At 38.3% G+C, this 11,690-nt stretch overlaps 1 protein-coding gene across 1 annotated transcript in view; it reads left to right on the top strand.

Annotated features, from left to right (window-relative positions):
- Positions 1–11,690, top strand: part of LOC123762013 (moesin/ezrin/radixin homolog 1) — a 48,269-nt gene extending 36,579 nt beyond the window's left edge. The window contains 5 exon segments of the mRNA XM_045748178.2: positions 3,046–3,306; positions 3,627–3,984; positions 7,727–7,780; positions 8,363–8,599; positions 9,338–11,690. Of these exon segments, the coding sequence (XP_045604134.1) occupies positions 3,046–3,306; positions 3,627–3,984; positions 7,727–7,780; positions 8,363–8,599; positions 9,338–9,502 (1,075 nt within the window). The 3' untranslated portion in view covers positions 9,503–11,690.

The following is an 11,690-nucleotide window of genomic DNA, read 5'->3' as shown; positions in this document are numbered from 1 at the left end:
CACCATACTTGTTCAAGTAAACTGGTATGGTGCCCAAAGACCATCGTGGTAACCAGTAAACATCATGATAAATTGTGCAGACGACACCATCGCCCTCACCAAAATGGCGGCTCCCAACCTACTCCTCTTGCTGTTTATACCCTCTATACACATGCTATATATAAGTGTCTACATTTGTGTTCACCATAGCGAACCACTAAGCTGGTTTTTAGGTCTAAGGTGGCCACACACAGTCAGAAGACATCGCCACCACCCTCCCTCCATGGCACACAGCACTAAATATCACCACACTCCTCCTATTATCAGAACCCTGGTCAGTTTTATCACAGTCGATGCTGTGGTCACAAGCTGAACAGCAGTGCTGTGAGCTCATGCTGCATGCGTCAGGCTTGGTAGCTCGCTCAATACTGAGGCCCCTAACACCCAGGAGTTTGGCCCACGATTTTTTTTTTAAAATGGCGTCTGTTTACAAGAGCCCTGATGAAGGTGTGGTGAACCCCGTGTATCCGCGGGCCGTTTAAATCTTGCTTAGTACTCTAACACGTCATATGACGTGATGCGCAATTTTGGGTAAGTTACTCAACATGTTATATGACGTGTTGTGCAGTTTAAGGGTTAAAGAAGTAAATGGAGGGAGAGTGGGTAGGTGTAGGGTGGAGTGACTTCATCATTAGAAGAAATTACAATAGCGTGATGCTATTGTGATTCTACCTCTTCATTTGACGAAGAGGTAGAATGGCCTATTGACATAGCTCGAGTGCATGGGGAAATTGTGTAAAACCCTGGTTTGTGTCTCGGAGAGGCTGCATGATCCAAGTAAGTTCAGTAGAACTTCTGGTTGCAGTTCTTTTGACCATGTTGTAGCTCAGTCGATTAAGGCAGCGTCTGGGATGCTTTCGGACATAGGTTCAAATCCTCGTCACAGGTCCTTGTGGATTTGTTCATTTGATGCATTACGCTATTGTGATTTCTGTGTGTAATGAGGTAAAGACGAAGAGGTAGAACGGCCTATTGACATAGCTCGGGGTGCATGGGGAATTGTGTGAAACTCTAGTTTGTGTCTTGGAGAGGCTGCAGGATCCAAGTAAGTTCAGTAGAACTTCTGGTTGCAATTTTTTTATCATGTCGTAGCTCAGTCGACTAAGGCAGCGTCTGGAATGCTCTTGGACGTAGGTTCGAATCCTCGTCACAGCTCTTGTGGGTTTTTTCATGGAGACAATGTTATCTTGGTCTGTCCTGGACAGATGTGTGACTTGGTCATCGTATCTTCAGTCACTTTGACTCGTCTGCACGTGAAAGCCCTACTCCTATTTCTTCGGAATTGTGTCCAGATATTGAGTGGATAGGGACAGATATCCATAAAAGGAGAGACACGGGGAGCAAAATTGGTGGTCACTACAGAGAAGTGCTTCCTAAAGCAGTACATGCACAAGGGGAAAAGGGGTGGTGATGAACTAGGAATGTTCATTTCCATTTTCAACAGTTAGTGGCTTGCGGGCCACTCGAAGTAACAGCTTGTTGGGCCAAGTTATCACAAGTTGAGCCTGATTCTAGGCCAGGCTTGTGGAGTAGACCAACTCCTGAAACCCTCCAAGTATGCTCCTTTTATGCACAGCTATATACTGTACAAAGAAAGTCTATGGTTAAAAGGCAAATTCATCAGGCTGAAGAGTAGAGGATGTGAGGAGTGTGGAGGAGATACCAAAAGGTTATAGGACATACCAAAAATTGAACCATGGCTACTGAAAGAGGCAGCAGGAACACACAGTAACCCAATAATTAGAAGAACAAGTCACTTCTCTTCCCCCCCCCCCCCCTCTCCCCTCCTCTCCCCCCTCCTCTCTCCCCCTCTCCCAGATAAAATTGCACCTATTAATAATACTGACACATAAACCCTATGGGGGCATTATCCTACAATCTGAATTAACATCTGGGTATTTAAAAAAATGGCTTTAGTAAACATTGGATGAATGGGTAAACATGAAAAGTCTTGTCTGCAAATAGTTTCATTTTGATTATTACCAACAGCCAAGAGTCATTAATAATAGGCATGTTAACACTTTGCCTGGCCCGGCGCACGACCCCCAGCACACCCCCAAGGTCAACTGAGCATTTCCCATTAAGTTTGCACCCCCACTAAAATGTTTATACTTTTTTTTTTCTTCACTTTTCCCACCTCAATTTTCTGGCTATGTCGTTCATTTTGATACCAAATTGTTCGCAATACAATTCTCTAAAGGGATATACAGTATGCATATGCACCAGGTCCCAAATCTACACAGTAAAATAACAACGAACCGCAGTGAACCCTATGGAAGAAAATGCAGAATAGAACCGGTGAAGAGCAGGGGGGTGCCATAGGCACAATCAGAGAACACTGTATAAAAATCAGAGGTTCATGATTGTTCAACACCTTCCCAATGAGTAAGAAATATTGCCGGAACAACCGTGGACATAGAGAAAACTAGATACTGTAGTTTTCTAAAAAAAAAAAAAAAAAAAAGTGCCGGACCAACCGGGCTGTGGTAGGTATGTGGGCCTGCGAACCTGAGAGCCGCTCCATGCAACAGCCTGGTGGACCAAACTCTTAAGAGTCAAGCCTGGCCTCAGGCTGGGCTTGGGTAGTAGAAGAACTCCCAGAACCCCATCAAGCAGGTATCATATAAGGTCAAATGGCCCGGTGCGCCACCCGCAGCACAAACGAAGTTAGGCAGTGTTCACCCACCCCGCACTCAACTTTTTATAATCTTTCCAGTTTCTAACCTCAATTTTCATGCTAATTTTCATTCATTTTTGAAAGGTGCGCATTTTAAAAATAGTCCCATAATAATCGAACAATAAATGGAATTTTAACATACTGTACAGTATTTTAATTTTGGACGCAGCTTGCGTTTTTGCACACACTTGAGTACTGTGTATATTCATATATGGACGCATTATGCGTTACCGGTCAGGCAGTGTCAACTGCTTCACTTTTATATAATCCTGAAATAAAATGGTGTTTAACAAATACTGAATTTATGTATTACCACTTCTTTTTTCCAGATTAACTCCAAAAATTGGCTTTCCTTGGTGTGAAATACGAAACATTTCCTTCAATGATAGGAAATTTGTTATCAAACCCATTGACAAGAAAGCTCCAGATTTTGTATTCTTTGCTCCACGCTTGCGCATCAACAAGCGCATCTTGGCCCTATGTATGGGTAATCATGAACTCTATATGCGTCGTCGAAAACCAGATACTATTGAAGTCCAGCAAATGAAGGCACAGGCACGCGAGGAAAAATTGGCCAAACAACAGGAGAGGTAAGGTTAAATGTGCTATTGTAACTTATAAATTTCCAATACATTTTCTTGTTTGAATGCTTTGCATTTTTTTCAGTGCATAAAATTAAATAAGAAATTACTGTCTAGAGTGCCTGCTACAATAAATGTTCTGGTTAGAAAAAATTAAATTAATTGTTACACGATATGGTATGGTGACTTGTTTCAGAAAAAAGGTCGTGTAGAGACTTTGTATGGATGCTATATAACATTTTTTTTATAATTTTCTTTATAAAGTCTTTGGTAGTCTTGAAATGGTTCTTCCTAAAAATAAAAATTAATGACTATGGCATACATTTCAGAGAGAAGTTGGCTCGTGAAATTGCTCTTCGTGAAGAGGCAGAGCGCAAACAGAAGGAATATGAGGAACGCTTGAAGTCAATGCAAGAGGACATGGAGCGACGGCAAAAGGAACTTAATGATGCCCAAGAAACAATTAGACGTTTAGAAGAACAGCTCAGGCAGTTGCAGGCGGCAAAGGAGGAACTAGAGGCCAAGCAGACAGAACTACATGATATGATGGTGCGCTTAGAACAAGCCAAGGAAATGGAGGCTGAAGAAAAGTACAAACTTGAGGAAGAGATCCGTGCCAAGCAAGAAGAAGTACAGCGAATCCAGGAGGAAGTAAATATGAAGGATGAAGAGACCAGGAAACTCCAGGTCAGTCTTTCAATCAGAACTTTTGTTTTATTCAAATTTAGAAATTTAGAGGGGGAATCTGTTGAACACAACAGCATACATATTTGGTTTAGTGATCCATTCCAATTGTTAAAAATGTTGTAATTTGTTTATAATGGAAATTATGGGAATCAAACTCTTTCTTTTTGGAAGAGTTGGCTCATATTAGCACAGCTGTGCCCTCTTGCTCTCATTGCTTTATCATTCTTGACAACTGATCCAATATACTGTACTGTGTTTCTCTTTCTGATCCACTATAACCATATTTACACTGTCAGAAATGATTCCAGCACAGTGTGTTGACGAGGATGAGAAGGACTCCTGAAATTTTTAGGAATATTACTTGGGTCTTAAGTATTCAGCTGAGGTGACCTTGGGTTGTTCTAATACCTAACATGTTGCTTAAGCTCTATTATGTTTATGTATTTAAAGAGTTTGATCTTGAAGATGCTAATAATATGCTTAAGGAAGTGATCTTCGGAAGATTGGAGGAAATGTTTAGTCGTCATCGGTCTGATGACTGGATAATCATGTGCAGTGGTACCTCAGTTTTCAAATTTATTCCGTTTCCAGAGACGGTTCGTAAAAAAAATTCATAAACTGAAACTAATTTTCTCCTAAGAAATAATATAAATTGAATTAATCCATTCCACCCCCTCCCAAATATTAACTTAAAAACACATTTTATACATTCTAATACTTATATTTTGTACTACAGTATGTACAAGTATATCTTACCTTTAATGATGACTTGTTGGCTTATGGAAGGTGAGGAGAAAAGGTGTTAGTGTTTGGAAGGGGAGTCCCCTTCTGTTATAACAGCAGTGATGACAGTTCTGGGGTACACTCTCTATGTTTTGCAGGCATACCACTAAGACCTGGTTGCCGCTCACTGCTTGCTTTTCCTACTAAGAATCTGCGTAAAGACACTTGTTTTCCTACATTTTTAACACTTTTATGTAGTGAGACATCACATTCATTCAATATGAATCTCTTGATTTTCCTCTTATCATCTTCCTTATAACTATTTTCTTAGGTTGAACTTTACCACTGACTTTCTTGGGACTCATGGTGTGATGTATAATAATTACTTTTATGTTCAGAAGCACAAAAACAATTAAATGCTTCACAAAGAATTAAAGCACGATCATCACTAGGCGGGAGACACTGGGAAACAAGTACGCCTCGCCAGTGCCACCAGGAACTATACTCTTGGTCGACCCATACATGTATTGACAAACTTGCCAGGAGGCAAAGCTCGTATACCGAGTCAAATTTGACAAAAAATTGAGCTCGTAAATAGGGGACATTTGCCAACTGAGGTTCCACTGTACATCTCTAAAGCACTCCATTGGAATGCTGTAGTGTTACTGTGGTATTTGGGAGACCAGTTATTGTTATATCAACTCTTCCCCCCAACCCCCCCAGTTTTTCTCTTATTCTTAAGAGGTTTCCCTCCAATTTGATGGGCCTTGTGTTTCCAGCATTAAGTATCATTTATTTGCACTGAAGTTCAACTGTAGTAGGAACTTGTTTGACTATTTGTACGATTTGTCCAGGTAAACTTTGTTTCCCGTTGTCTTCCTCTATTAATAATCTTAATCTTTTTTGGTCCTTTTCAAATGTTAAGACAGTAGTGTCTGTTTCTTATGGAAGTTTGTTTACTCATCAGGATTAAGATGGTCTACAGTGGTCAAAGTACTGACCATTGTGGAGCTCTGAGGGTGATGTATAACTCTGGAAATCCCTTCTGAGTCTTCTATTCATACTGGCATGTAGTATGCACTTAACTTGTGCACAACAGTCTTTGAGTACTGTGTTTAAGGCTTTGACATGCACAAATATGCAGTTTGTCCACTCTTCTCTCTTGTATAATTTGTCACTGATAATGTGTTGTAAATATCCTCACTGCTAGCCTCTTTCTCACGATCTTCTTTCTCCTAGCAAGATATTAAAGTTAGGGACACTAGACTAGTTCAGAACCATCTGTGTTTTCTTCCAACATTTTTCTCTTGTTTCCAGTGTCTAATTATATAGTACATACATCATAGTAAGTGGCCAGCATAGGGATTTTGCTGTTATTTAGTACCCATAGCAAGATTCTGTCTAGACCCTCAGCTTTAGTGGTTCAGCTCCAGTAGATGTCTTCTTACTTCATCTCTGGTTCTGTTTTTTGACACGGTCCCACTCATTTTGAACATGTTTCCTTGCACTATTGTAAACATCTAGAAGCTCTTGTCAAGTTCTTCATATACATACTTGTCATTCTCTAAATGTATCTTATCTTTTTCTCAGTTTCGTTACCTGTTACTTGACTAATTTTATTCTTCCTGATGTTTCTGTGGAGATGTTTAATTTCTTTGCTTGATCTGCAGTCATTTTTAAATTTTGTTATTTGTGGCTATTGTTACCTCTGCTCTGTTATTCCGTTCTTGTTTCTCCATAGCCTCTTAGAAAGGCTATGGGGTAATCTAAACTGCCCATAAAAGATGGGAAACCCCTTCTGTAACAGAGGGGGGGGGGGGATATAGAAAATGGAATGATATTGTAATGAAGCATAGAAGGATGAATAATATGGATGAAAGGAGAAAGAGTAAAGAGGAGCAGCCTAGAGGAGGGAGGGTGAGAGTGGGGTAGAGGCAGGTATAAGGAAGGGAGATGAGATATTTTAGTGCAAAGGGAAAATTGAAGTAGCATTAGGGATGAAAGGTAAGGATTATACTGCAGATAGAATTAGGGAAGAGGATAGGATTAGTAAGAGAGAGAAAAGTGGGTAGAGCTGTGACCATACATTTAAATATATTTTAAGATGAGGAATGGAACTCTTTTCTTGTTTACAGTTATCTCTAGTTGATAACATGTAATATAGAGCATTAACCTCAGAAAATAATACATCCCACACCTCTAGGACATTAGTCAAAGACTATCATTCACAACTTAGATATTGAATTATACTGTACAGTACGTTGTTTCTCCTACCCCCCCCCCCCTCCCCTCCCTCCCTTTCTCCCCTCCCTCCCTTTCTCCCCTCCCTCCCCTTTCTCCCCTCTCCTCCCTTACTTCCCTCCCTTACTCCCCTCCCCTCCCTCTTCCTCCCTCTCCTCTGTGCAATTCAATAAATTAATATTTGAGCAACAATGAGCTTAGATTACACTAGTGCACCAGACATGTGTGATGATCTGAGGTATATAGTTTGATGGGATAATGTGTAATGAACCTTCCATGAGGAAGATGGTCTGTGAGGACAACCAGTAGTGTAGGACCATGTCTCATCATGGTAGTGGGCATGATAGAAAGTCTTTTCAATGTTCTGAGGTGTACTTTTAGGCTTTCCGTATATCGAAGAATGTGCATTTACTGAATGGTCTTTTCAATGCAGTATTCTTCCAATGTCCCTTTGAGTCTGTTGTGAATCAGATGTTTTTGGTATTGCACGCCTCGGGCCTGTTTGCTCTCATAGTGGCATCTTGAGTGATAGTATTTTTCGACTATGGTAGCAAAGTGTTCCAGGATTGGTCCTTTTTGTTAAATCATTTTTTTTAATGCTGAAGATTTTCTTTTTGTCTTCACCAATATTAAGTTTTTGCCAGGAATAATGATTGATTTTTTAATGACTGAACACTTAGTTTAGGAAGTTTAGGAAAAGTTATAATCAGGCTATTGTCTGTGTTTTTCATTCTTATTGTCTGTTTTTCTTACTTATTGTGGAATTTTTCATAATAAGATCCTGAAGCAAGAGCTCCATGAGGGACAACCACGAGTAGGCGTAGGTGGTAAGGTAACTAGTGTAATGGATTTAGACTGTTGAAAATGTTTGGTTTAGTTTTGACGTGTCAAATGTTGGATAATACACAATGGCCCACCTAAAAGCCGGGTCTTAAGTGTAATGTCTAGCATGACATTATATCTTGTACTGCCCATTAAACCACGATCTCCCATAGACCGTATTTCTTCCCTACTCTTCCTCCCTTCTAACTTTACTCCTTTTGCTCATGTCTACCCTTGTGTTAATCTTCCATTTCTTGGCTTGTAAAATGTGGCAAAACATCTGGAGCTGTGAATTAGCATTTAATTGTCCTCTTAACTTGTACACTTTCCTCTCGCCTCTATTTTTCGTAACCCTTACTACTTCATTCTAAACATTTTTTACTCTATATGTAAAAATGCATGCATTCTTTGTGTGTACTTAATATATCGGTGCAGTATTTTCTCAATTTATTTTTCTATTTTCCCAATTATTTTGTGTGTGTATTTGCAATGCAATATGAAAAAAATTATGGACCCAGGTTTTTCCATACCAATACTTAGCTTTAATAAGGCAATGCCATAATTAAAAATTTTCATGCACGTTTTATTGTAGGAGGAAGTTGAAGAGGTACGTCGCAAACAAGAGGAGGCTGATGCAGCCTTGATCGCCGCTACGGCAACACCTCAGCATCATCATGTTGCAGAGCAAGAGGACACTGAAGAAAATGATGATATACCTAATGGAGACATATCAAAAGAACTCTACACTAGTGATGAGCCTATCGAGGACCCCATTGAGGAGAGGAGGACTCTAGCTGAAAGGAATGAACGGCTACAGAATCAGCTTAAGGTAAATAAGGAAGGCTCCTAAATTTGTCTGTATTCTGAGTAATTGATGCTTGTGGAGGTAGTGAATATTTTGTGCTTCATTCATTCACCTTTGTAAGGTCATATGTGAAATTACTTGCTGTATCAATTTACTTCGCTAGACTAATTTTCATTCAATCTTGAAAATGCATACATATAAAAATTGGAGTGGGGTTTTGCATGAAAAAAATATTGCTGAACAGCAAGTGGATTAAGGAAAGAGTGTAAGTGATGTCATTTGGGTTGAATACAAAAACATAAAAGATAATTATTAAAGTCGGTGTTTAATAATTATTGAACAAAAGACATGTTGGAAGATTTTAAACTTTCATTAATTTCAAGTGACAATGTAACTTAAAAGTAAAGACTAGCAGGCTAAAATAATCGTTTGTTTAATACAATGAAAGGGAAGATACATCTATATAATTTTAAGAATCAAAGTTATTAATAAACACTTTCGTGGGCCTGGTGGACCACCCACATCGCACCGCAAGGTAGGCCGGGCCTTGCCGTTTAGCACACAACCAAATGTCAAACTCTTACTCGCAATGTTTATACATACACTAATATGAATAAGCAAAAATTAATGGGCGACGGTGGTGGCGTCATGCCCCGAACTGCGTGTATTGTTTTGATGACTTTGATAAACGTCATCAGGATATCAGTGTTAGACTAGCAGTTGAGACTTTGATTATAAGGTTTAATAAATGTTTGTCCTCAGGCTCTGAAACACGACCTCGAGTCTACGAGGGATACTGAAAAGGAGACGACAATGGACAAGATTCACAAAGAGAATGTTCGACAGGGGCGAGACAAGTACAAGACGCTGAGGGAAATTCGCAAAGGCAACACAAAGCGACGAGTAGACCAGTTTGAAAATTTGTAAACATGCCATAGGACTAGCACACCAAGTTTCTCTCAAACACATACACACACACACACATACAAACACACACACGTTTTTCTGTGGAAATCATCTCTTCAGTTCTTTGTCTACTTCATACAGGCTTATGTTAAACAGTGTTATGCTTTATAACAGGAAAGTAAACATCTTAGTAAAAATTCTAAATTGTAGCTAACTGGAAACATTAAAAATATTTCAGAGCTCGGTTTAATAAATATTAAATGAACAAATCTGAAGTGTATATGGAGAGTTATCTAGGGACGTCTGTGTCTCATTTGGGTAAGAAAATTTTAGCCACGTTCTGGATTATATAGACGTGTATATTGTAGCATTTTTTATGTGGTGAATATTTGAAATTAGAATGGTCTCGCATGCCATTTATGCAATAGTTAATTGTAATTTTGTTTGTAATGAAGTTTGTGGCATACAAAACACTTTAACTAGTGTGAACAATGTGATACAAACCATTTCAGATGGTGCTGAACCATACAATAACAAGTCTTGATAATTCACATGAAATTTGATATTTTGCCTTTATTCCAATTTTCTTGTAAAGGTTTGATTAGCTGTTTATTGATATTTTTCATGAACTGCACAATGATTTCATTGCCAGTTTAATTTGTTTTCCCTAAGCCTTACTTCTCTTGCAGTTTATATAGGTAAAGAAATGAAGTTAGAATTAGATTTTTACACACTTTAATGCTCTGGATTAAATTAGGGCCAAGCATTGTTACGAATGTAAATATATGTTGGTTGATGGGTAGTCTATTTTGAATATTGAAATTTGTATTTGTACCATCTAAGTATAGTCCCCCCTCCCTCATCCCCCTCCCCCCTTTTAGTGTTGTACAGTTTGATTCCCTGAGAAGCTCCTGATACAGTGGTGTAGATCTGGTCTTTTAATGTTTATATTATATATATCTATATAAATATATATTGTTTTGGCAGGGGAAGGATATATGATGCAAAATATTTGTTCCTACATAGGTCTTCCCACCATTTTAATTTCACTTTTGTGTTTATTGTATTCAGAATAGTAACCTTTACCTTTTTTTCCCCAATCTGAACAAGTGGTACCATACTGGATATTATTTTGAGTTTGCAAATACTAAAATTTTTGAATAGTTGTAATATATAAGTCAGTTATTTAATAGTTTGAAGAGATCTGAGGGGTGATTAATGTTTTTCTCTTAATTATGTGGAATGAAACTTCAAGCATTACAAAGATTTAGCCAAAACGATGCTTTCTTGCTTTTTTCAAGATTGTATGTGCTGCCAGTGCCTATGCAACAACCTTCCTCTTTCACTGTCCTCCCAGGTCTTCCTGTACATGCTTACTTTTGTCTCCGGAGAATCACGGAGATTCCCTTGCCTGTGTAAATATCATCTTAAGGTTCCGAGGTGCTTTTCTCTTGATGTACTAAACCAAAAAAAAGTATTAAAAGTGAAGAAGTATATCCTGCATGGCACTGAATTGTACTGTTGCTGTTTGGAGTTTGGCAGGATGTGCACAAGGTTTTGATGTATTTATTTCTTGTCGTGGATTTTTATTGCAAGTCATATTCGTGCACAGTTCATTTTGTAGGAAGATAATATCCAAAAGATTGCTGGTATAAAGATATTCCTAAGCACCTAGGACTGTTAGTCACCCATTTTTTTTTTTTTTTTTTTTTTAAAGAATGATAATGTTAATATCTACATTATTTTATAGTTGTAATAACAAAATATTTATGAACTTGTATAACAATAAATCAAAATACTTAAAACTATTTTTTTAAATACTTACCTGAATGCTTGTAGAAGCTTACACGAAACCAATATATATATATATAATGTGTGTATGTATATATATATTAATATATATACATACAGCATACATATATTTATTTATATACTTTATTGCCTTGTGTGGTAGTAAGTATACTGTATTTAAATTTGTCTTGGCAGGAAAGTAAGTTTTAATATATAAATATCAATCCATCTGGGGCAATGTAAGCAGTGCAGGGGGACATAGATATAGCTCACCTCATTGGCACTGAGGTTGTACGGAGAAGTCGTGCAGTGGCAAGCCTCGGTGGTTGTATTCTCTTAATCTAGCCTTTGATATGAATACCCAGTATCATACTGATGAGGTAAATATAAGTCATTTTTTGAATAAAGTTTAAAGATA

The sequence above is a fragment of the Procambarus clarkii genome, chromosome 34, assembly GCF_040958095.1.
Source record: "Procambarus clarkii isolate CNS0578487 chromosome 34, FALCON_Pclarkii_2.0, whole genome shotgun sequence".
Taxonomy (NCBI): Eukaryota; Metazoa; Arthropoda; class Malacostraca; order Decapoda; family Cambaridae; genus Procambarus; species Procambarus clarkii.
The sequence above is the reverse complement of the archived record's forward strand: the minus strand, read 5'-3'. Positions and strand labels throughout refer to the sequence as shown.